Source organism: Saccharomyces paradoxus, chromosome XV (genome assembly GCF_002079055.1).
Source record: "Saccharomyces paradoxus chromosome XV, complete sequence".
NCBI classification, from domain to species: Eukaryota; Fungi; Ascomycota; class Saccharomycetes; order Saccharomycetales; family Saccharomycetaceae; genus Saccharomyces; species Saccharomyces paradoxus.
In genome coordinates this window covers 1015565-1040937 of record NC_047501.1, presented here as the reverse complement: position 1 = coordinate 1040937, position 25373 = coordinate 1015565, and the positions used below count along the sequence as shown (strand labels likewise).

Here is a 25373-nt window from a genome sequence, read left to right as displayed (position 1 = left end):
GAAAAACTAAAAAAATATGTGATGTGAGTTCTAGCTAATATGTATGTATTTCATTTGGCTAAAGTCGTAATGCTTCAGATAGCTACCTGCTGAATTGAACCTAAAGAGCCATCATAATTCACTTTACCTCATAATCACAGTTACCTGCTATGGATTGGCATAATATTCCTTTGGGTATCACACGTCACGTTTGTATTCTTCTAATGGGACAGGTGGGAAAAGAATCCCCAGGCAATAAGCCAACAGATTGTATCTTACTTCACCACATTCTGTTTATGTTTCTTTTTCTATTTTTGTCTCTTTCTCGTTCTATATGCAGCAGATAATGGATTAAAGCCCCCTGACAAGCAAATTCCTCAGTCAATTCTGGAACAGAAGTGATACCGAGAGAGTCTGGTCGTGACTGTTCTCCAATAATAAGGTTGGAGCATTTTGATGTGGCTCTGGGGAGTACGTCGGAAAAAGTCCTTGTATAATGGCCAATTATAAAATCTGGAGCCTTCATTTTTCTTTGGTTTTGTTCTTGCCTTTCCTTCTGGCCACTGTTTGATAAACTGAGGCTCTCATCTAAGTACATCAACCGAAAATGATCGCTATAGAATTTCACATGCCAACGAAATCGCATACCATCCAAGGTGGAATATAGATCTCGCATGCTACTTTGTCTAATTACTTGATGCTTCTTGACAGGATGAGTTTTAGAAGGAAAGAAGAAATCGTATTTAGTTTCAAAAAATCCTTGGCTGGCGTAAATTTCACAACACAATACTTCGCATAAACGAAAAACCTTATCTTCGCAAATAACCTTGCATTCAGAGTATAAAGGCGGGTCCTGCACTCTTCGTAAAATGTACTTGTAGACATAAAAATCCGGCGAGCTCCGAGTGAATCTGCCTAAAACGTTATAACTTTGGATAATATGAAAAAGAGGAACACCAACACCTTCCGCATCTAGAACACTGATATTAAAGTTCGTCTGTTTAAATTTGTCATAGGATTGCTCACTTGAAAATACGAAATATCCTCTAGTCCCGAATATACTGGCAATAGGCATATTTCTTTCTCTGTTAAAATGGAGACGTTCGGGAATTGTTTTCCGTTGAGTCTTTTCAATTTTATAATTGTCATCATCACTTAAATTTTGACTACTGAAGCCACGCATTGCTGATTGGTTCTTTTCTTCTTTAAACTACTATATTTTACTTTCTGCTTCCTACCTTTTATATAGTTCTTCAATGAAAATAGCTGCTGCTGTTTTTCGCTGCTTCCATGCACGGGACCTTCAAAAAATGTTTAAGAGGCTTAACGTATAATGAGCCACTGTTGCTAACAAAGAAGTGCTCTTCCTATGAGCCTCGCTTTTATAAGCCTTTATGACATGCGCCATAGGCGATAACTGGAAGGGATAATTTTCGTCGAGAGCCTCATATCATGTTTGAGATACCATTACCATAGAAACTTCAAACCCACGGCAGGTGATGCCAGTTAGTGTAAACTCCATTCTTTTACAAATTGAAGATTGATTAAATAAATATTTTATTACTTAAGTATTTCTACGAGGCATTTGCGTATCGCCGCCGTATACGTTTTCGTTGCACTGGCATTAAATGACAGTAATAAAACAAAGAAGTTCTTATTTCACTTGATTTTCACAGTTTATGTATTTGTGATATATTACCCTTCGCTGATAACTGACAGAATCTGGCAAAAATACCGCTCCCTCGGAAAAATGGTATCAATTCTTTAATGAAAGATCGCATTTTGCGTACTTTCTAAACCCAAATAGGTCAAGAACGAACCGCAATTTTGGTCTTACAACGAAGGCAGTTTTCAGAGATGCATGGCAGATTAGACTGGAGCTTCGAGGAACGTTCTTTGGAAAGGTGAATGAATAGCCAGACTGTTTTCAATTGGGTATCCCCGATATTACGGAAGGCTTTTGTTTTTCCATCGTGACTAAAATATCAATTTCATATCACGGTGAAGAAGATCTCCCTATGTAGCCAGCCGTGTCTTAGAAGCGTTATGATGAGTTTCATTCTCGCGATTAACAGCAGGAACGCTATATACTTAAGATGCAATTGCATTGAAATGAAGCACATACTGTTTTTACTATTCTTCGATAAGTACTCTTCCTACAACTTTGATTACCCATCCATGGTTGCTATCAGGTGAGTAGTAAAAATTAATAGCCATGTTGATTTGATGTTTCTGTCAACCCAACCCCAGTGACTGTAATCTTCGTACCAAGAATACTAGCGATGTATCCTTTTTTTGAATGGTAATAGTGCAGTAAAGTGTTGTTCTTTGGTGGTAAAATACTCTAGAGACCCTATGCATTTTGAAAACACAGCAAATGTCTATAAAGTTATTAAATAAGGAGAAGCGGGAGGTATATAGCGTCCTCGCCGCATTAATAGTTACATGTGGATTTTTAAGGATTAGAAGCATAGAATACCAATTTGAGCAAAGTCGAGTCATATTGTGGTTAAACATACTTCTTAACAAGTGAGAATCGATAGGACACGGTAATAGAGCTACCAGTTTTGGAACTCTTCTACGTATTCTATCCATTTGTCACCATTTTCAAGAACTTTTTTTGCTGTCAACTCTCTCGTCTTGTCCACAAACCCTTCTGATCCGCAACAGGTGACCAGTAACGATTTCGCGCCACTTACTGCATCTTCAATTGCTTCATCGATATTTGGTCGTCCAAAATCAGTAATAATTTCCGCTGATTTCGATGTCGTCAGCAGCCTGCCTTCCGTATTCATATTAGCAGCTGCACCCTCTTCCACACTCGATTCATCTTTACGCTCTCCTGTAAAGCAAATTTTTGTGTCTACGTTCAACTCTTTCAGCACCATTATCTCCTTGTGATACACTTCCAAGAGTTCAAGGTTCCGTACACTCCACACAAACTTGATCGTTTGATAAGCATCGTTACTTTTGACCTGCCGACCAGCCTTTATTGCCATCGACAGAGGTCCAGGAACGCCCGCCCCTCCAGCAATAAATAGGAGGCTTTCAAATAAATGTGTTCGCGTGCTTTGTCCGTACGGTCCTTCTGCTAATACTCGCATTTCCGTGTACCCGTCGCTCTGTAAAAGGTATTCTTGCAATTTTTTGGTCAACCCATTTTTGACCGTTATCACAACTACCAACTCTCCATCTTCAACCAAAGAATCCATGACCGTGAACGGATGTGATTGCCAGAATATTTTTGGTTTTAAAAAGTACAGATAGATATATTGGCCAGCCTTGGCTTTCCACCATTTAGAGCTTTTTGAAACTCTCACTTCTATCATGGACTCACCGCACAGCTTCAATTTAGCCCATGGCATTCCAAAAATTGCAATCTTTATTAGCCGCAGAAAACGGTCACCGATCCAAAACAGTGCACACGCCATTATCCATTCACCCCATCCAAGTTTATAGCAGTGTCTCCAGCATGCGTGGAAAAATCCTATTGCTAGGATGATGTGTGTAATAACAAATAATTCGTAATAATGCCGTCTAAAGAAGAAGAACGAAAAAAACACAAGCACTCCAACAATGATCATGGCATGCCTTCCGGACGTCCATAGATCACTGTATTTCACGTATTTCCAGTAATTTTCTATGTATGCATGGTAGGTGTATCCTATTGCATGGATCGCACAATCTATTAGCATGAATCTTCCTAACCATTTGTGGTAGGTTATGAATGCGGTATATCGTATACCTGTCAGCCAAGTCATTGTGCTGTTTTTACCACCAAAGAGTACTATCAAAGGAAAGTGCGCGAATGCCAAGATCCCTGCCCTGTCGGAAAGGAAGATAAGTACTTGGCTTCTGCGATCACTGAGCAGCTCATTATGGTCAAAATTGTAACTACTCAGCAAGAACCCGTGCAACAAAACGTAACCGAATAGGACAAGCGTCTCCAACCTGGTAGGGACTAGACCGATGAAAAACCATCTTCCCACAGACATAGCGTGGTTATGAACAAGTGCTGGGAGAACATAGTGGCCTCTTAAGAAAGCAGACACCTTGTTTTTGAACACCGTTTGTTTAAGTCGAGAAAAGTTCAAGAAGTGATATACAGCTGCAATAAACAGAACTCCTATCCAGTATAAGCAAATCGTCACTCCATAAACATTTCCTTTGTCTATATTATCCAAGGGCCCAAAATAGGCCCATACCCACCTATCTAGAGAGGCTTTATCGGGAGTGACGGGATATCGTATATTTTCCTTTACCTCATCAAGAGGCCGGATAAAAAGGGATGCATTGGCTAAAATTCGATAATACTCCTCATTACTGACGTCCTCATCTTTGTGATAATCGTGGCAATACTGATTAATTTTACTAAACGTTTTTTCGAATATCTTTCTATTTTTCTTTCTACTGTCGAGAACATCTTTCGCGCAATGTAACCAAGAGCCTAGTGCTGGTTCATAAGTACAAAGAGAAGCGTGCCGACCTTTAACGTCCGTGTCAAACTTATGCGATTCCAATTCTTTAGCACAAGCGTCAATTGCTATCTGGTCCCATTGCGTTCTTTTCTTAGTTGAAGCCGGTTTTGCTAAAGAACCTGGTGCTAAGTACGCCAATAACAGTATTAATCTAGCGAAAAGCATTTGAAATCTGGGTGAAATTAATCAACTGCGACAAATCGGCGATGCGACATATCGAGATTACTACATTACACATTTGCCAAGTAAAAAATTGGCGCTCCTTTTTTAATGATCGCCAATCTAATGAAAAGTAGAATTCAAGTAAACGAGGAAACGGTGGATTATGATCGCTGTGTAGTACTGCCACAGTCTTCTAGTCCTACCTATGTCCTAGATTTTTTTTTGCACCCTGTTTGTTCCGCACCCCGCTATCCCATATTTTTTGATGTAAGTAAAGGAAAGGAATCTAAGGGCTCAAGAGCCGAGTTCCGCCATTCTAGGAAAGGGTGCAAAAAAATGGGGTTCAATTATCGTTCGAGATTTGTTATTTTTTTTTGTAAAAGTGCATATATGGGGCGTATATAAGCCAAGAACTGTTTGGACTATTAGGACGTTATATGAATGTTCGAACTGATACAAACAAGTACTTCCACTCGCTTAAAACAAATAATAACAATAATCCAAAAATGAAATTTTCTTCCGCTTTTGTCCTATCCGCTGTTGCCGCTACTGCCCTTGCTGAGAGTATCACTACTACCATTACTGCCACCAAGAACGGTCACGTCTACACCAAGACTGTTACTCAAGACGCTACTTTTGTCTGGGGTGGTGAAGGCTCTTACGCTAGTAGTACTTCTGCTGCCGAATCTTCTGCCGCCGAAACTTCTGCCGCTGAAACTTCTGCCGCTGAAACCTCCGCTACTACCACTTCTGCTGTGACCTCTGCTGCTGAGACCTCTTCTGCTGCTGAAACTTCTGCTGATGAAGGATCTGGTTCTAGTATCACTACTACCATCACTGCTACCAAGAACGGTCACGTTTACACCAAGACTGTCACCCAAGACGCTACTTTTGTCTGGACTGGTGAAGGTAGCAACACTTGGTCTCCAAGTAGCACCTCTACCAGCTCAGAAGCTGCTACCTCCTCTGCTTCAACCACTGCAACCACCACTGTTGAAACTTCTTCTTCCGCTACATCCTCTAGCACCGCTCAACTATCTAGTTACACTGGTGCTGCTGATGCCATCACCGCTGGTACTGGTTTGATGGGTGCTGCTCTTGCTGCTGTCATGTTATTGTAAATGTGAATAATGATGCGGAATACCCGATTTTTTATGAAGCACCTTGCGGCTTGGCCTTTTTTCGAAGTTATGTTAGAATAAAAATTTTTAATAACACTCATTAAGTATGTATGTATATATACTGTTTCAAGTTCGTTGGTCTTCCTTTAATTGTTTGAAACGGTTAAAAGTATATCTAATTAAAAATAAATATACCCAAGAATATATTAGAAAATGATTAATAATAATAATAATAATAATAATAAAAACAATAGTAATAGCTGAAATAAGAAAAAATCCTTATCTTTCTTTCATTACTTGTTGAGAAAAGTAATGAAAACAATTTTTCATTCTTTACTCATTATTGTGAAAAAGGGAAAGACAATTATATTAGTTTTTCATAGATAAGGTATAAATATTGCTATACACGATAACTAATGGCTTTTTTCTGGTTGTGAAGCTAAGCTTATAATAAGTAAGAAATCAAACCAAGAGCCAATGCACCGACACTTGCACCTTGGAATGCAGCAGGGGCAGCACCAGAAGAAGAGGCAGAGGAGGAGGAGGAGGAGGAAGAGGAAGAGGATGATGTAGATGATTCGACGGCTTGAGTAACGGTCTTGGTGTAAAGGTTGGTTGACGAACCTGAACCGTTTGTCAAAGTAAGTGTCTTTGTTGTACTCTTTTCAGAAGTGGTATCTGGTCCTTCAGTGACCACCTTTGTGTAAGTAGCATCACTATTGCTGACAACGACAGTTCTAGTGGTACTGTAACTAATGATAGGGTCAGCGGTATCGGTAACAACCTTTGTATAAACATTACCACCGTTGGTAGCAGTAATAGTCTTAGTGGTCATTACACTTGACACAGCAGCTGCCGAGACGGCAGTCACAACTGTAGCAGCTCCGAAAATAGTTGAGAATTTCATTATATTATTGTTTTGTGATGGCTTTATGATGGATTTTTTTACAGAAACCGGAAAATTTTACCTGAACTACGCACACATTCCTGTTTTATACATATATTGCCAAGTAGTATAAATTGCTGATTATACTGCACCCGGTTGGATTCGTATACGCCCTATCCGGAACTCGAGATTACAAATTATACAAGTAATCCAATTGGGTGAACCTCGAAACAGTTCCCTGTTAAAGGGTCCGAAGCGGGGTGAGGGGGTGCATTCGAGCTTAGGGTGCATTGTTTTGAATCCTGCACGGGAAATGAACTTTGTTAGCTCAAGGATCGCTTGATAAATTGCACCCTGCTCTCGAAGGTCATTCTCAGTAAGAAATTTTGGGTGTTTTTGTTTGCTGTCCTCGTTCAGTCGCTTCCGCCGTTCTGGAAGCCCCGCTAACTTCCGTTCCCGCATTCCGATCGCCGTAGGGCTTGGCGTCATTAGCACCCAGATATTTCACTGTAGAAGCTTACTTCACTCATTTCATTTGGTATACAGGGAATCTATGAAATATGGTTAAAGGTATCACGTATTTCGTATCCGCAATATCCGCAAAATATACGGAATGTCTATACTAAAATGTCTTCTGTGACTTCCATCGATCGAATCTTTGTTTTAAGAAAAGCTTGTGCGTATCATAATGACACCCACTGCTTGGAACGTCAATGTTGGAGCAGTAGCTAATCCTCCAATTACGGTACGTCCTTTGCTCTTACATCAGTAAATTTGTTTGCGCGAATGAAAAATGACTCACGAGCGTTCTTATTTGCTAAATAACTTTTTGTGGGCGGCTCATACGGATATAAGTGTGATCCATTCCGTCGTATTCCCTATTGATAACTTAAAATTCTCTCATTTCAATTTGAAGTTCTTGTAAGAAAGTTTCTTGGCGCAAAAGCCGTGATGATCGCTTTTGCTTCAATATATTTTGTCATTTCGGTACTGTGTAACGGGACTATCTTTGCTTGTGGTTCTGCGCTTTGCCGAACCTTACAAAGTCTTTAAAGATGCTTGCCCTCAAATGCACGCATTTTTCTTTGTAAACTCTAGATTGTTTGTCTTCCAATGGCAATGCTACATTAGACGCATATGCGTACTCTTTTGCTAGGAAAAAAAATTTGAGAAGTTGTGTTGTGTGTATATGATGAAGGCATTAGAGTTTGAGAAAAAATGGGATTTGCCGTATCACAAGTATCTGGTTTTCATTTAGTGACTATTAGGGGTGATAGCGCCGCTTGTATTATTTTCAGTTATCGTTATTTGGTAAATGTGTCGAGAGCATTATAAGCATAACTGTTTGTTCTCAATAGTTTCGAAGGGCCTTAGTCGATAGTAGAAAACCTCTCTTTCACTTTGTACAGTATTTGAAAAGACGAAGGACATTTCGTAGAAAATCTGTTCGTTGAAATTGGATGAAAATATGCAGCATTATAAGAATGACAATGGTAGTTGAGTAGATCGCTCTGCCTTTTTTCTGAGAAGATAGTGGAACGAGGTGACAAACGCAGCACAAAAGAAATAGAATGGTGTGTGGTGGTTAAAAAATTATTTCAGTAGGTTTATATGCCTACTAAAAATCTCTGTGGTGTTTTTATTAGGAACTTCCATTTATCTTAAACTAGCCGCGGATTACCATAGCTATTAGAAAGGAGTGTCAATCCAGAAAAGATTTCAGCTTATTGGAGAAAAAGAAATTTGAATCAATTGAGCCTCGGAACAAAACCAGAAAATAACCAAAAACTTGTGTGCTTCGAAAATTTAGTGCATTGGAAAAGTTTATTGAAGATCCAGTGATGGTCTTTTCTTGCATCTAAACATATATTTGCACTTTTTTTTTGAAGTGAAGACACTTAAATATATACTTGTGATAGGTAAAATAGTAGATAAATAAATAAGAGAACTGACTACCAACTTTGGTATTCTTCAAAGTATTCGATTGCCTTTGCAGGTTTCTCTAGAACAATCTTTGCAGTCTGATCTCTTACTTCGTCAACGAAAACAGGAGGCCCACAACAAACCACAGCCAACGAGCCATTTAGGTCAGCGGCCTGATGCAGAAGCTTTTCGACATTCGGTCTTCCATGATGAAAAACAGCACCATCAAATTCAAATGGATTAGGTGACTTTTCTAGAGTTGTTGCCATAACAGTACCTTTTCCATCGGCTTTTTCATCCTGTTGAGAAATATCCAAACTATCATTGGGGGTTAATGGTGGAACTTGCATTGTGTTGTAGATGTGGAGCTGTACATTCATATTCTCTAAACACATTAGCTCTGGTTTGTAAGCCTCGAGCACGTCAAACCCTCTAACTGCAACCACTAATTTTACAGATTGTTTTCCAGCTGCCGCTGAAGTTTTTCCAAGTTTAATTGCATGTGCAATGGGTCCAGGCAAACCAGTGCCCCCCGTAAGTAGCAAGACATTATCATAATAATTGACTGCAGAGGAAGAGCCATATGGTCCTTCTATAGCTAGTCTCATAGATGCCTTACCTCCATTGCGGTGGACGTATTTTTTAACAAGTCTTGTTACTCCCTTCTTTTCCTTCAGAATAATAATCAGCTCACCATCTTTGATAATTGAATCTAAAACAGTGAAAGGGTGTGACTGCCAAAAATACAGCGGATGTATAAATGACACGAAGACATATTGTCCTGGTTTGGCTTTCCATAGTCTTGCTGGCCTTTCGACTGTAACTCGGATGATGTCATCTCCAACTAGCTGCAACGAGGCCTTAGGGAAACCGAAATATGATACTCTTAGAATTCGAATGAGCCTATCAATAATCCAAATAGCAATGGCAGCGTATATCCATTCGATACCACTCAGCTCTACGACGTGCTCCCAACACGTATAAAAGAACAATGCGCCAAGCACAATATGAAGAAATAAGAAAGCTTCATAAAAGAATTTTCTGAACATTGCCAAGGAAAAAAAAACAATAACACCAGCTATACAAAGGGCAGCTACTCCAAATTGCCAATATGTCTCTTCCTTGCTCACTTCCCAATCTTTATAGAATACTGCATAACTGGTATAAGCAGCACCATGAATCATAGCATCTAAAAACATCATTCTTCCCAGCCATTTATGAAACATAATGAAAGAGGTATATTTCACGCCAGAGATAAATTCTAGAAAATTGTTTCTTCCTGCAAAAAGAGCTATTAGGGGAAAGTGTGCAAATGCCAGGACCCCACTTCTATCGGCCACGTATCGAGCAACCTGTTCTCTACGAGAGTCGAAGATTAAATTGTAAGGATCATACTGATAGCCGTATGCCAGGAAAACTGTATGAAGGACAAGGTATCCAAGTATAATGACACCTTCAAATCGTGTGGGAAGGTACCCTGTGAAAACTTTAAGGTGAGAAAAGCTCGACGCGTGCTTACCCCAGATGGTAGGTAGCGTCAAATATCTTCTCACATATCTGACAAGTCTTTGTTTAAATAAGGCAGTTTTAAACGGAGTGTAACTCATATAATGAAGAATGCTGGCAAGAATCATAACACCCACAAAATAGGCGCAAATAATACCACCATATGTATGACCAATGTCATAGTTGGCGTAGAAACCATGGTAAGAGTAATAGTAATTTTCCCTTACTTGGGAATCTATCTCAATTGGGTACGTAATATTGGCGCTACCTTCAGCATATTGCACTATATGCTTTGTTCCGTTATTCAGCATATTGTAGAAATCAGTATTAGTCATATTCTGAAGGCTGTCAGTATAATATGCGCAATCTTCCTTGATAGCAGCGAATGTTTTTTCAAAGGTCTTGTTTGAATAACCTTTTTCATTCAATGATTCGTAAATACAGTACAGCATTGACTGTAATGCCGGTTCATATGTACATGCTGGTGATGCATATAAATCATCGCTGCTATACTCCCAGGTCACTTCGCTGAGAACTCCCATGCAGGCGTCTGTTAAAACTAGCGGTAACTTGCCATACATTTTTGTCTTAGCCGGGGAGGCGCCTGCTCCTGGCAGGCGGAATAGCAGAATAGTACCAAAAAGGAGGACCCAATGCATTGTGTTCGTTGTATTTCATAGTTTCTAAATAAAAAAAGTTGAGCCGCGATTGAAGTTATTCATTCTCTTGCCACTTATATAAGTAGCGGTAATTATTTTGATAGAAAGCAATTGATCATATTCCGCACATCTACTTCAAAGATGAAAGCTTTCTGACAGCTAAAAAAAAAAGAGTCTATTCATAGCCAACGAAACAGTAGCTTTTGCTGGATGTAAGAAGTTAAGCTTTTCGTCAAATTTTTGAGATGAGTTACACCCACATTTCAGGTAAAACTCAAATATCGGCCCTGGATGATTCTCGAGTTCAATCACGTCACCGATTGCAATAGTTGTGCTTGTCTTAACGCTCGCAAAAGACTTATTCTTCATATTGAATTTTTCTCTACTATACACCCGAAATAAAGGCAAAATGAGACCTGGGTGCATTTTACAAAAGAAGTCACAATTATCCCGTTCACAAATGTAAAGTATGATCTAGGGTCACCAAAGCGGCCAACTTTTGACAGTTCTTTGCATTTTTTATTGGCCGATATCTTTCGGAAAAGTTCAAATTGTATTGTTTTAGTGATTTTAGACTTTATCCAAACGTTTCATCTCTGGCGTATTTTTAGTAAAAAACTAGTGCCTCTCTAGCTGCATTCCTAAGCCGGAGGCACAGAATGTTTCAGACACTCTCTCTCACTGCATACCGTGAAGAAAGTTAAGTAGCAACTTAGTACACCTTCATCAAAATGACAAAGTGTGTTGCTTATTTCTCGCTTTGTTTTTTAAGCAGTTTTAATTGTTCCTAGCGAAAATTTTCTAAGGGTAAAGTTAAACTAAAAGATTGAAAGCATCCATATGCTGAACTACTGCAGAAATTTAATGAATGCTAACAACTTCCCGACATCTAAGTCACAGCTGAACCTTATCAAAAATGCGCCTTCTACGAACGTACGTTAAAAAGTTTTGTCTTTTGGCCATCTTCGCAAACTCCGGAAAAGGCTGTGGTACTATCATTGAATGATAAATCATCCTTGAATCGTACTAGCGTTTATTTTCTATGGGCTCCACTTAATGGACGATTTCTTAAAATGCGACATGTTCAAAAGATCGCCGCTTAATTAAAAAGTTAATTTGGAGCGACTGGAGATTGCAATATTTTATGCACATGCAATTCCCTTCAAGAAATGGGATTTTTTCCTTGGACGATATTTTTGATCTGGATTCTTGGTTCTTATATTTCCTGTTAAAGTAACGTCTGACTATAAGGCACGCTACTTTGGGAGCTCAAATTGTGTACGGGGCGGACTAAATCAACTGTCCGCATTCTATGTCTCCCACTTCACGAACTATGTTAGTAGCCATCCTCTGTCTTCCCGAAAGTTCAAACTGTAAATTACCGGTATTTTTCACTAATCAAAGACTTTGGGAAGTTATACGATGACGCAGCATCAATTACTTATTAAGTGGTTTTTTTGTCCAGTGGAACTAACAAAAGTTGTAAGAAATATGCCGGCGGGTGATAAATTTCAAATTCTTCTCTATGTGTTTAATTGTTCCATGACTCCCCGAATTAACTACAATGTGCGACATGCCGTGCCTGCGATAGCATATGCTGGCAAGCATTTCTTGCTCTTATTATTAATCTTACGAAGCAAGTGTAGTTTAACCAAATTGAGAGATAAAAGTTCGAGGACGCCCTTTAAGAGCGTCCTTTTAGAGCGTCCTGCATCCCAGATAGGCCCCCCTAATTCAGTTAGTAGTTACTTTAAAAACCGGCCTCATCAAAAATTCGATTTTGATTTAAGTGACATACTGAGTTTCATCACCAGGCCAAGCAGCATCACTACATCGTTCAATATTTTTTTTAGCATAAAGATGATATTCCCAATTATTGATACTTAAACATGGACGTGCGCTTTGCCGACACTAGTTCGTAGTTATAAGAATCTCGCAATGCAAGCCGTAAAAGAGTAATGCATCTTCAGAAAAATTCATAATATATCTTATATTTTTTATAAAATAAAAATAGAAATATAACCATGCTAATGGAGTGAAAACCCTCTCGTCATATATTGGAAAAAAACTTGCAACTTATGTAATATTCCTGGCAGGTTTTCTGAAGCCTGTGCCCTCCTTTAACGCCTTTTGTACTGGCCGCGTATTTTAAGCCTCCCTCAAAAAAACTTTATCTTCGAACCTGCCGCAGTCTTTACTGTCGTGCCAGCAAAAGGGTACCAAAAAAGTAAACAATGCATGCAACTTATTCAGTTTCTGTGCACTTTATCAAAGTTGTAGTGAATGTTTTTGCGTGCTGGACCTTCGATTGTTCTCCGAAATTGGTGAGGAACGCTAGTTAAGTCGCAAACTAGGTCAACAGTAGGCTTACGTATTTCAAGATTTTACTGAAAAAACAGCTCAAATATAATTGGGAAATAGGGAAACAATAAGTGAATGTTTTCTTGAAGTTTTCAGCTCAATGCCAACCGATTAATTGTTTGTATTGAAAATTGAGTGCAAGGGGGCATTTTCTCATTATTTTCCGTAGCGTATGTAGCCGAAACATAACAAAATATAAACACAACATATAGACTTGGATTATTTATCACTCATTTTAAAATATCAAGTAGTAATAAGGGCGAACAACATTCAAAATGGACATGACTCTAATGAAGGAAGCATAATGGAAGGAGAACAATGTTTAAAACTTCCCGAGCCTCCCAGAGAGAAAATTTCGATGCAACAACGTATTCTTTTAGGTTCAATAAAAAACCTTTCAGATCTCAAATTGCTTATATTTCCTTTGAATTTCTACTTAACAGCGTCAACCCTTCTGTAATGAATACAGTTTCCAAGCTTTAACCCTCTTAATTGGCCTGTTGAGTTCTGACATTGACACCCACACCCTCTGTCGTATTTTTAGAGATCGGAAACGAACAACCTATTCCTTGGTACAAGTCAGTCAAATTTCCGTTTGATTCAGATAATACGTCCAAGAAAAGAAGATAACATCTGTTACCGTTTCATCCCACATTCCATACATAATCAAAAAGAATTTTAAATTCCCAATTTCAAATACCGGACATATAACTTTTTGCGCAATTATCAAACATAAAATGTAGTAATTAGGTAGTAATACATCAAAACCTTTCGTTTTAATTATAAATCAATTTAAATCTCTATATATTATCTACAATATCGCATTACATAAAATTTAACGTGTCCGATGGATCAAGCAGGGCATCCCAGTCAATATCGAGTAAGTGAGTAGTTTCGAGAGTAGATCTCTGGTGAGTTGCCTGCTCAAGTTGCTGAATTTCTTGTCTTTTTTTCTTCATGGAATCCTCAAGAAGTAGTTTTGCGGTCTTTTGTGCTTCAAAAGCAATATGTGTACCGAGAACTTGAGTAATATTATCTAGTGTTCTCATAGCAGTGGCGACATGTGAAAGACTTTCCGCGGTGTCGATGGCAAGAAGCACGCAGACGTACTGGAATGAGGTGCTCAGCACATTCCACCATGCTTGATCTAGTTTTACAAGGGCATACGCTGCTGATAGCGCGGTGTTACCGATATCAATTATTTGTAAAACAACACTCTTATCAAGAATGTGATTCAGAAGACGAAGCCTTCTATACAAAGAGAGGCATATATCACTCTTGGTCAACGATAAGAATGGATGTGCATTTGGTGATTCGTGGACGGCTGCCAGAGCCTGTAACAATTGTGTTGCGTTTGCATTTACGCTGTCTTGTGGAATCAGGTGTGCTAACGCCACTAAATGAACCGTGTAATTACCGTCTGTCTGCTCAACTGGCTTGCAGGTAATTCTATTCAGCGTAACACTTGAGCGCCCATAGTCATATGAGAGAATGGTGTTGATTGACCATGCACACCAAAATAATCTTCGAGTGTGTTCGCTAATCACAGCAGTCCTTTTCGGTGAAACGTTACTCGATATCGCTATATCCTCTCTGTCAATCTCATGATGCAGGCCAATTGCCTCAGAAAGATGGATGGTTACACAGCTAGCTAACCATGCTACGTGGGGCCGAGAAGTAGCTCGAAGGTAAATAGTGCGCAAGACCCATGCGGAGACTTGCTCCACCGTGGGTATGCGGCTGAAAGTCGGATCATCGAGAATACCTTTAGCATATTGTACTATATCCATCTCTCGAGGATGGCCAAGACTTCCCATAAAAAATGATCCTAAAGCTATCACACCCGCAATAACAGCTCCATACTCTAACGTCTTTACGTCGCCGTCCCAATATTTTTCAACATTCTTTGCCAGCTGCTCTGGATTAACAACATCAAATATCGGATGGACAACAGAAAAATATACTTTTGAGATACGGTAATAATCTTCCTTTGTAACTAAATCAGAGAGAAGGACATGAGAATTTGGATTTTCTTCTGGTCTGATTCCGCAATGCCAAGCGAAGGAATGTAAGCGTGGAGGATTAGTTGATCGGAGTTCGAGACCAAGACAGCGTGGAAAAGCAACTGCCGAGTGCTGGATCGTGTACCTAGACTTAGTCGGATCTATAATGTTTTGACCGGTAACATTCTGCGTATCGATAGGCTGTGGTTGGTTTCTATGTATACTTGGGAGGACAAAAGGTCTGCTCTCCGTATCAGGGGGGGTTTCAACCACTTGTTGCACTTGAGGTGATGCCGAAGGCCCACGCCCGTCGATATAATGACATACGTATCCATAAGCGACACACATTTCACACGGAGACTTGCCATTACATTTCCTTTTACGTTCCCTACAGGGCACGCAAGCCTTTCGGACTCTCTGTCGTTTGTGCGGTAGTGCAGTTGATCCTGGGGATGCCATTTGGTACGTTCAAAGTAGGAAAAGTGTGCGCGAGGTTATCTTACTGGTAACAGGATTTTTTCAAGTTTCAACCTGAGAAATGATGTATCTTTTCACTGTGAGAATGGCCATTCGTAATTTTCATATTTATCGCATGATACGGGACAAACCGGCTCCTCTGTATCACTTTGATTGTGCTATATGTATTTATATTAGTGTAAGGTATATACTCCAATGAAATATCTCTTTATATATGAGCTTATTCTATAAAATGCTGCTTTTCGGAGACCCTTTTTTTAGACTTCATAAAAGTGCTCCATGCATATAATGCTGCGACAAAAATACCCAGTCCGCTCAACCCGATGCCCATGTACCAAGAACAACGATATCCCTTCAAAGGCTTGGCGCCTCCGTCATTGACTCTGGATTCAATTGTACCCGCAATACCTAAACCTATCGATATCGAATAGTTTACCACCGTATTAACCAAAGATGCCGCAAGACCTTGGTGCTCATGTGGCATCGAATCGCTAAGCATTATTGTAGCGGCTGGGAAGGACATGTCCATTCCCCAAGGCATAACAATGATTGACACAAACGTTTGGGCCCAATACGTTTGGTGAACGGGAGCCGTAGCAATCAATATAGTTCCGACCGTGAAAGCAGTCATCGCAAAAAGCATAACTGTACTTGGAGGCGTATGACTTAAAAGAAAACCCGTCGTCACGGCAGCACAAAATCCGCTGATTGCTACAGGCGAGAACTGTGCACTGGAAAGAAGGGAATTTTGGCCTCTTGAGTCTTCCATGAATTGCCATGTATAGAAAATCCAAATACCAAAACTGGCCCATCCTGCAGCTATGCAGGTAAGCACAAAAGCAGTATCTCTGGAAAGAGCGGCAAATGGAAGCAAGGGGAAGGCTGCTCTGGACTCGATAAATGCGAAAATAACCAAAAAAAAGGTGCCAACTATCAAAAGGGCATATGTGTATGGTGTTTGCCAGCCCACTACAGGGCCTTGATTCCAGGCAAAATTAAAGAGAATCAATCCAACGACACCAGTAACTGATCCTGCGAAATCGACCCTCTCCAACAATTTGAAAGATGGGGCATCGCGGCTCGGCATGGGGGTGTGAGGGATTACAAAGTAACCTGCAACTGCTAAGAGAAAGCACGCGATACCCATTATCCAGTAAGCCCATGGCCACCACGCAAGTTGGCCCAACATGGATGAGAAAACAGCTCCAAGGACGAATCCACCAGGTGCTGAGGCCCCAAATAAACTAAAGACCATGTTTTTTCTTCTTCCTGGCTTATATGTGCGTCCAAGGATCGCAATGGCATTTGGCAACAAAAAGGCGGGTCCCATGCCTTGAAAGGCACGACAGCAGTCAAAGAAAATCTGATTAGAGTAGACGCTAAACCCGGCAAGCAAGGACCAAAGGGCGTACCAAAAGAAGCCAAGGACAAAGAATTTTTTGTGCCCGAAGATGTCTCCAAGCCTTCCAGCAATCAAAATAAATGTACCAACAGTTAGCGAGTATGCGGAAGCGAACCAACTGAGTTGTCCAGCATTCGTTGTTCCAAAACTGTTACCGATGATGTGGAGTGGCGCTAATGATTGACCAAGCCCTGCCTGTGTCATTAGCTGGGCAGAGCACAGCACCCCGACAAAGGCACTCTCCCATAAAAGGGATTTGGGTCTTTCATCCTGAATATCGAACTCCGACAATACTTCATCCTCCTTTTTCAAGGCACCCGCGTTTGTATCGAGGTTTTTCTGCGTTACGGAGGAACTGGTTGACATACTGATTTTAATGTTGCTTACGTTTAAGCAATTGATAAATATACAAAACCTGTTTTCTTTTCAGGCAAAGAGTGTGCTATAAGTAGGTGTTCACAAATGCAATTATCGCAGGCTAGATATACCCCTCCCCTGGGGTTTAAAGCTGCTGCCAAATCTCGTTTATTTCAATCCCTGCCGATAGCTCATCATTATGAGTTTCCGCAATATCCGCACATTTCGCGGAGCGCTTCACGTGAAAAGAGTGGCCCATTAAAAAAAGAGCTGAAAAATTCGTAGCGACAACCCTGGCGACAAGCGTGGCGACAACCGCAATAGCCGCCACAGCCGCAATAACTACACATCACCTTTTTGGGCTCAAAGTGGTAAGTAACTCGCTTGGCGCGGTTACTTAGTCAGATAAGCCGCAACAAAAGAACACGTATGGAAGGCTTGCTCCAATTGCCATTATTTTGGCTAGTTCAATTCAACATTTTAGGTTTTCACCCTGTTACATTTGCACGTTCAGCGTAATGAGCGTGGGTGCTCGATGATTTCGTTAGTGAAGACTATTTTAGTTGGAAGGAAAAGGTGGAAAACATTATTGGAGTTTCTATTCAATGAAGATTTCAACTTTCTGGTGTTCTCTTTAAGCGTCCGCCTGCTTCCATACTATTCTCTTGAAAGTCCACCACGTAATTATACGAGTACTGTAAATTTTTTATGATAGTATGCTCCTATCATGGGTAAGATCGATGTCTATATGCCTCCGAGTTTACTAACCAATATGTGCACAAAGACTTCCAAATCGTCTAGGATGTAAAGAAGCACTGAAGCACTGAAGCACTGACTCTTAGAGTACCGAATCAAGATCAAATCATAGTGGTAGCTTATCTAAATGAACTTTGAAACGCGTCCATAACAAGCATAAAATAGTATAACAAGAAACAGTTTTAAATCCTAGATGCAAATAGAGAGAAAAGACATGATTACTTGAGGTGTGATACCAATTATATCAAAGCGATAAAAGATGAAAATAAAATTCTATGCCTGAGGAAAGTCCAGCAACATCAAACCAGTGCCATTTGTTAATATCTTTAGCGTAGAATATCTCGGATAAAAAAAAAAACCGCTTTTTTACACCTCCTTTTGTTTGCACGTCTGCATTGGCCCCATAGGTTTAATGATGTAGGCGCTCTCCAAAAGTTGCCTTTTTTTGAAAGAAGTCCGAAAAATGCGTATTCTAGTTCCCAACGGATCTTTTTCAGGGACAAGTGCCAAGCAATGCCACAATCAAACGGCTGAGCTAATACGTTCATCAAGAACATTACCTCTTAATTAAGGCTACACGCCCAGATTGACACTAAGATGATATTTTCGTTGTTCTTTAGTCTGTCTATGTAGTATGTAGTATTTGTCATCTTGTTTTCTTCTACCTATATCGACCAATAGTTTCTTATATCAAGGTTTCCTGGAGAATATCTTTGTATGAAGAAGATGAATTCCGCTAACCAAATCAACTAATATCTATCTTGAAAAATATATTTTAGGCTGTTATCTATCACGGTAAATATCCTGTATATTTATTTACTTCGCATTCATTTTCGAATCAATTTTATAAAGAAAAATCGATAGGTCCAGCTTGGCCGCCCAATACCTAGGGAATAATGACGTGAAAGGGGGTTGTATACACAACAAAGCTATACTGTTGGACCGTACCACGTCAAACATCATCATGTGAGATCTAAGGCCCTAAAAGGAGAGCTTTGTAAATGGAACAAAGCTCTTCCAAAGATTCTTGACTACCAACAACATTTTTCGTTGAAGCAACGACGATATTCATCCCCTTCACATTGGTCGAACAAACACCCAAAGAAAATGCTTGGTGCCATGATCCTTGAAACTGGCCAAATGCCAAATCCCTTATAGAATATTTGGCATCGGGTTCCTCTAACTGGTTAAAGAGACCTACATTACTCAATAATGTACCCCCGCGCCTTTTTCCAATGGCACGATCGCACATTGCCTTATCAATATTCACATATTTTTGGACGAGGCCTTGTATATTGAACCCCAAGCCATGGAGGTGCTTCTTTTCTCTTAAAGCGCCCGAGATAACTTCATGATAATGTTCGATAAGTGGCCAAAAATTTTCTTTGCTATCATTCATGTCGAATTCGCTTATCCACGGGGTGAAGTCAACAAATCCAACGTTAGCACCATATCTGTACATCTGTCTTATTTCCTCATCTTCTGGAAGTTGTGGGCGGCAATCTGCAGGAATAAAAATATCCGTAAGCCACTCGAAGTTCAATGGCTTGAAAAACTTACCCCATTTATGGAGAGATACAAACCAACAAACATGTAAAAATGGAGTGATAGTACACTTACCTTGGATATTTGATTTAATTTTCGCTTTAATCTCTTGAAGTTCTGATGGTGAGATATTGATGATTTCGGTAACAACATCATCGCATTTTTCCATATCATCCATTCTCATACAAACACCTTTTGAAGAAAACCTTAAATGATTATAGATGAAACCCGAAAGAAGGGACTTCGGAATAAACAAGTAGGGTGGCCTAAAGTCTATCACCTTTTCAATCGGTTCTGGAAGTTTTCTCAATAATCGATAGTCCTCTTCGTACTGAAAAATGTAATTTAAGTTTTTTGGTGGGGTTTTAATATTATTTAATTCATCTCTTAAATCATGAAAAAAGTGAATCGAAGACCGGCCATCAGACATGCAGTGATTAGAAACAAAAATAAATTTTTTCCACTTGTCTGTATGCTCTTCTGGAAGACAAATTAGCCGCCAATTCGGACCTGTTGGTCCAAAGTAAGGAATGGACAAAGTGGTAGTAAGTTTAAAAATTTTGGCAGTATAAGAACCTTTGCTATTCTTAAATTCTTCCAATATTTGCTTCATTACTGCACTGTACTCAGGTTGTTCATTGAGAATTACACCATCTAGTTTCAGTTCTTGCAATACTGAAATATAATCATGTATTGGATGTGGCTGTGAATAGTATTCAGAACTGCGATAATAATCTCCATGATTAGGCCATCTTGTTGGTAAAACGATGTGTAAAAGAGTTGGGTTTTTCAGGCAAATTTCCCTCAAAGCTAATGTAAGCTGATCCCTAGTACAGTAATCATTTAGTTCTCCATATGTGCAAAAGTTTCGATACAAGTTTTGTCTGTTGAGAGCGACATACAGATCTTCAACAGATCCCATCCGCCGAGCGTGTCCATTCTGTATCATCTTTTCCAGGCATTCATATTGAACAGGGGCCTGCTGTTTTTCATTAAGTTCATTCATTAGAGCTGATAAATTGATTATGTCTGTGATACTAATGGATTGACTTTTTTTTACTTTGTCTCGAATTTTTGTTGGGTTGGCTTTAAAAAGACGCTTCCAGAGAATTATAAAAAACAATAGGATCATATTCAGAGTCCGCTCAACGCGATGACAATACCAGCCTAAAAAATGATGTGCGACAAAAAAATAAAAACCGTAAATCGCAGACCAGTGGGCAAATCGGACGGTAGTTCTGTGCATTGGGAAATACGAAGATCAATGAATGCATCAAACCTCAGTTAAATATTCCACCTAATCGACGCTTAAGAGTGGAATAGTGCTAGGAAAACGAATGAAGTTACAATTTTTTGCCGCCCAGTTCATAAGCCCTAATCTTATTTCTTTACATTTCCGCGATTTGCACGTGCCCTCAGTTGGCCTCCGATTCTGGCTTTATCTGCCAAGGAACAATGCTCGAACGTAAGCTTGCCGCTTCATGCATCAATGATTATACCCTGTTTAAATTTCATAATCAAGGCATTATTTGGATAGCCTTGGCCACTTTTGAAGCCACCTTTTCCAAAATGCATCGCGACTCAAACTAGTAATCCTTACGATAAGCATCTTGAAAAATACTGTTGAGTTCTTTCGGAAGGTAGCAAAAGTGCTCAAAATTTCTATCTATCTGTGTTCAAGAGTCGAAGTTACCTCTTACTACTGAGATATACAATTTGAAAGCATGTACCGTTGGTTTTTGGTTACAGGCTCCCAAAATTGAGTACCACTGTGGTTCACTTCCGGGTTCGCTTTCCAGTCAATTGAGATTGTTTATCTTTACGACTACAACATCAATCTGGCACCCGAAACCTCGTAGTCTTTGAGATTTGCAACAAATACGTTCTAGCTGATGGAGATACAGCAAAAAAAAAACTTTGTCCTAGCATCGCAGGATTGAAGATTGGCGTACTACTGATGCATCTGCTCTTAAAACGCCTGTTGCTCGAACCTCTGAACACGGTTGGTTGAGGAAATGTTGGAATGATAGCCCGGCTCGGGATACTTTTCTGTATTTCTTTTATCTGATAAAAATCATCGTGCAATAGTATTGTCCAGCTAAGATGGCAAACAGTCATATCTATGACTATCCTCATTATCTTCATATTTGAAGGAAGAAAAAGAGAAGCGAATAGAAAAACTGCGTAAGTTACCGGTAACATCATGGACACGAGACTTGCGATCACCTTTCATTACACAACTAAAAGGTATCACATCATTATTAATCAGGAAGTGTAAACATTTCAGGAGGTGCAAAAGCGACAATCCTAGAAATTCTGTTTGCGACCCAACGGGTCAAAAAAATTAACTAAAAGAATATTTCGTCCGTCAACTCCATAGTTTTACATTACCTTCTGCCATTTCCTCTTTAAAACTATCTGTTATTCCGCCCCTTTTATTTGTCCCAAAACGCCTTCCCCTATGCATACGCGATTATATAATGACAAAAGGAAGATTGTATACGGCCTAGATTGAAGTTTCTATAATTCTAGAGTGAGATACTCATCATCATGAGCTCAATCTTAACCTTTACTTGCATTGTTTATTCCCGTCGAGATATTTGAGAATTTGTTCGGAGGTAAAGAAGGATAAGGTTTTTCTAGTACTTCCTTCCCCAATCAGGCCCAAATTTTCTCGCTATAAAATTTACGCGCCATGGAGAGTTAAATGACATGCACATGCCGCTAATGTCTAAACAGCACATTATTTGAGTATTTAATAGGAAAGATGAGGTTCATGGCTTGTTAGTAAAATCATTCTATAGATCGCTGACCTCCTCTTCGTAAGTATGTCAAATTGGACGCGAAAACCATGAAGAAGCAACGGGATTGATCTACTGTGAGACTCACGTGACAGTTATTCCGGTATTGATCCTTTCATGGCAGATTTTCCTTGCAGCTAAAGATAGTCTTTGCGATTTTGTATAATGCAGTAGTCATCTAAAGTAACAGCTGCTGAATTAGAGCATTCAAGGAACGTGAAGAGAGACTCAAGGCGGTAACGATTTCGCGTTTGAAGCTTGCGTAGCATGACCATTAATGACAGAACCGCAGCAAGAATAGCCAGAAAGCCTACTTCTCTACTCTATTAAAAACAAGCTTCTCCGGCAGGACTTCTGCTACAAAGAGGCGCGAATATCTAGAATTTCAAAGTGCAGTACTAGACTCTCAGTCACATGACGTAAATGCAATAAACCATACGTAAACTACAACTAGTTCTGTACTTTATGCCTTCATAATTAGCCAAGAATGGCAATTTCCACACGTGACTTCCCAAAGGGGTACACCCGCATACAGTAACACATTAGTACATACGTTAAAGCTCACGACGAGAAGGAGATGAACTTCTTTGAGTCCAAAGGCGGCTAAACTATATAATTGTCTTGTCCAGTATTAATTCTTTCTCTTGAATTTCCCTAGCGGGCCGCGATGAATATGCAAGCGCAAAATATACCAACCGAACCAAACCATGTTGCTAAGTCCATTCAGTATAAAGTGACGCTGGTTCATGGGGCTGCGATGAAGAGGCCTAGAAAAGCCATGCATTCGAGTCGATCTGGTCACTACTCCGCGTGTTAGCACCATCCAAATGGATACAGAAATAACGTGGGGAGAGCATCGTTTACCATTGGCTAGATAAGCGGATTCCATAAAGAATACGGTGCTTCCATCACTTAGGTCATTATTCTCTAGTGTATCAGGCTCCCCTTATGCAGGTTCCATGACTCCATAGAAACGGGCCTGATCTGGATAACCTTATCTACCGATCCGATTGGACGGCCTCGACGTTCTTATCGCAGGACCAAGGCGCCGGAACCGGCCCATGCATTTTTAGTGCGGTGGGGCAATAAAAAAGAAATAGTACGTCCCCACGTCCAATCAGCAGAGAGAAGCTGTTATCAGCTGCTGCGCCGTTTTCTTTTTCATCAGGTACCATGATGAAAATCAGCACTGGAAATTTGCGGAAGAAGAAAGCGTAAGAAGTAGCAGCAAAAGCCAGCTTCTTGCAAGAGGCAAAGCACAGGTAGTCTAAGTAAGAGGAAATGGGAAATTCTTCAGTTTTTCATATATATAATATACGAAAGTTGCAAATGCGTTTACCCACAATGCATTCTCTCAATTTTCCATAAATATTTGTTGGTGGCATTTAAAGTTGTTTGATACATATACCATCGCATTATTTTAGTATAATAGCTAAGAAAACCCAAAAAAAAGAAATGTCTGAGCCAGAATTTCAACAAGCTTACGAAGAAGTTGTCTCCTCATTAGAAGACTCTACCCTTTTTGAACAACACCCAAAATACAGAAAGGTTTTGCCAATTGTTTCTGTTCCAGAAAGAATCATACAGTTCAGAGTCACTTGGGAAAATGACAAGGGCGAACAAGAAGTTGCCCAAGGTTACAGAGTGCAATACAACTCCGCCAAGGGTCCATACAAAGGTGGTCTACGTTTCCATCCTTCCGTCAACTTGTCTATTTTGAAATTCTTGGGTTTTGAACAAATTTTCAAGAACTCTTTGACCGGTCTGGACATGGGTGGTGGTAAAGGTGGTCTATGTGTGGACTTGAAGGGAAGATCTAATAACGAAATCAGGAGAATTTGTTACGCTTTCATGAGAGAATTGAGCAGACACATTGGTCAAGACACTGACGTGCCAGCTGGTGATATCGGTGTTGGTGGTCGTGAAATCGGTTACTTATTCGGTGCTTACAGATCATACAAGAACTCCTGGGAAGGTGTCTTAACCGGTAAGGGTTTGAACTGGGGTGGTTCTTTGATCAGACCAGAAGCCACCGGTTATGGTTTGGTTTACTACACCCAAGCGATGATCGATTATGCCACAAACGGTAAGGAATCTTTTGAAGGTAAGCGTGTCACCATCTCTGGTAGTGGTAACGTTGCTCAATACGCTGCTTTGAAAGTCATTGAATTAGGTGGTACTGTCGTTTCCCTTTCTGACTCTAAGGGTTGTATCATCTCTGAAACAGGTATCACTTCCGAACAAATCGCTGATATTTCTAGCGCCAAGGTTAACTTCAAATCTTTGGAGCAAATCGTCAGTGAATACTCTACTTTCTCTGAAAACAAAGTTCAATACATTGCAGGTGCTCGTCCATGGACCCACGTCCAAAAGGTCGACATTGCCTTGCCATGTGCCACCCAAAATGAAGTCAGCGGTGAAGAAGCTAAGGCTTTTGTTGCTCAAGGTGTGAAGTTTGTTGCTGAAGGTTCCAACATGGGTTCCACTCCAGAAGCTATTGCCGTTTTCGAAACTGCACGTTCCACCGCTGCTGGACCAAAGGACGCTGTGTGGTACGGTCCACCAAAGGCTGCCAACTTGGGTGGTGTTGCAGTTTCTGGTTTGGAAATGGCACAAAACTCTCAAAGAATCACTTGGACTAGTGAAAGAGTTGACCAAGAATTGAAGAGAATCATGATCAACTGTTTCAATGAATGTATTGACTCTGCCAAGAAGTACACTAAGGACGGCAACGCTTTGCCATCCTTGGTCAAGGGTGCTAACATTGCAAGTTTCATTAAGGTCTCTGATGCTATGTTTGACCAAGGTGATGTATTTTAAATAGTCTAAAAGAAAGAAAAGAAAAAAGTATGTGAAATGTTCTTTTTTTTTTTATAATTTAGATAGATAATGAGATAAAAGAAATAAAAACGGAATCGTAATGCAATTAATTAATTAAGAAAAAACTAATAATTAGA

General features: G+C 39.9%; 9 protein-coding genes across 9 annotated transcripts; 2 read left to right on the top strand and 7 right to left on the bottom strand.

Moving 5' to 3' along the window:
* Nucleotides 1-259: 259 nt before the first annotated feature.
* Nucleotides 260-1162, bottom strand: SPAR_O04840 (uncharacterized protein; the record flags this gene model as incomplete). Its single annotated transcript, XM_033913597.1, has 1 exon — nt 260-1162. The coding sequence occupies one exon, from the start codon at nt 1160-1162 to the stop codon at nt 260-262; it is 903 nt and encodes a 300-aa protein (XP_033769488.1).
* Nucleotides 1163-2537: 1375 nt separating this feature from the next.
* FRE5 (putative ferric-chelate reductase) lies at nt 2538-4622 on the bottom strand (the record flags this gene model as incomplete). The annotated part of the gene is made up of 1 exon (XM_033913596.1): nt 2538-4622. One exon carries the CDS (start codon nt 4620-4622, stop codon nt 2538-2540), a length of 2085 nt encoding a protein of 694 aa, XP_033769487.1.
* Nucleotides 4623-5125: 503 nt separating this feature from the next.
* FIT3 (Fit3p) lies at nt 5126-5740 on the top strand (the record flags this gene model as incomplete). Its single annotated transcript, XM_033913595.1, has 1 exon — nt 5126-5740. The coding sequence occupies one exon, from the start codon at nt 5126-5128 to the stop codon at nt 5738-5740; it is 615 nt and encodes a 204-aa protein (XP_033769486.1).
* Nucleotides 5741-6185: 445 nt separating this feature from the next.
* On the bottom strand, nt 6186-6647 carry FIT2 (Fit2p; the record flags this gene model as incomplete). Its single annotated transcript, XM_033913594.1, has 1 exon — nt 6186-6647. The coding sequence occupies one exon, from the start codon at nt 6645-6647 to the stop codon at nt 6186-6188; it is 462 nt and encodes a 153-aa protein (XP_033769485.1).
* Nucleotides 6648-8578: 1931 nt separating this feature from the next.
* FRE3 (ferric-chelate reductase) lies at nt 8579-10714 on the bottom strand (the record flags this gene model as incomplete). The annotated part of the gene is made up of 1 exon (XM_033913593.1): nt 8579-10714. One exon carries the CDS (start codon nt 10712-10714, stop codon nt 8579-8581), a length of 2136 nt encoding a protein of 711 aa, XP_033769484.1.
* Nucleotides 10715-13899: 3185 nt separating this feature from the next.
* Nucleotides 13900-15537, bottom strand: RDR1 (Rdr1p; the record flags this gene model as incomplete). Its single annotated transcript, XM_033913592.1, has 1 exon — nt 13900-15537. One exon carries the CDS (start codon nt 15535-15537, stop codon nt 13900-13902), a length of 1638 nt encoding a protein of 545 aa, XP_033769483.1.
* Nucleotides 15538-15775: 238 nt separating this feature from the next.
* On the bottom strand, nt 15776-17323 carry AMF1 (Amf1p; the record flags this gene model as incomplete). Its single annotated transcript, XM_033913591.1, has 1 exon — nt 15776-17323. The coding sequence occupies one exon, from the start codon at nt 17321-17323 to the stop codon at nt 15776-15778; it is 1548 nt and encodes a 515-aa protein (XP_033769482.1).
* A 1720-nt stretch (nt 17324-19043) lies between these two features.
* On the bottom strand, nt 19044-20621 carry ATF1 (alcohol O-acetyltransferase; the record flags this gene model as incomplete). The annotated part of the gene is made up of 1 exon (XM_033913590.1): nt 19044-20621. One exon carries the CDS (start codon nt 20619-20621, stop codon nt 19044-19046), a length of 1578 nt encoding a protein of 525 aa, XP_033769481.1.
* A 3250-nt stretch (nt 20622-23871) lies between these two features.
* On the top strand, nt 23872-25236 carry GDH1 (glutamate dehydrogenase (NADP(+)) GDH1; the record flags this gene model as incomplete). The annotated part of the gene is made up of 1 exon (XM_033913589.1): nt 23872-25236. One exon carries the CDS (start codon nt 23872-23874, stop codon nt 25234-25236), a length of 1365 nt encoding a protein of 454 aa, XP_033769480.1.
* Nucleotides 25237-25373: the final 137 nt, after the last annotated feature.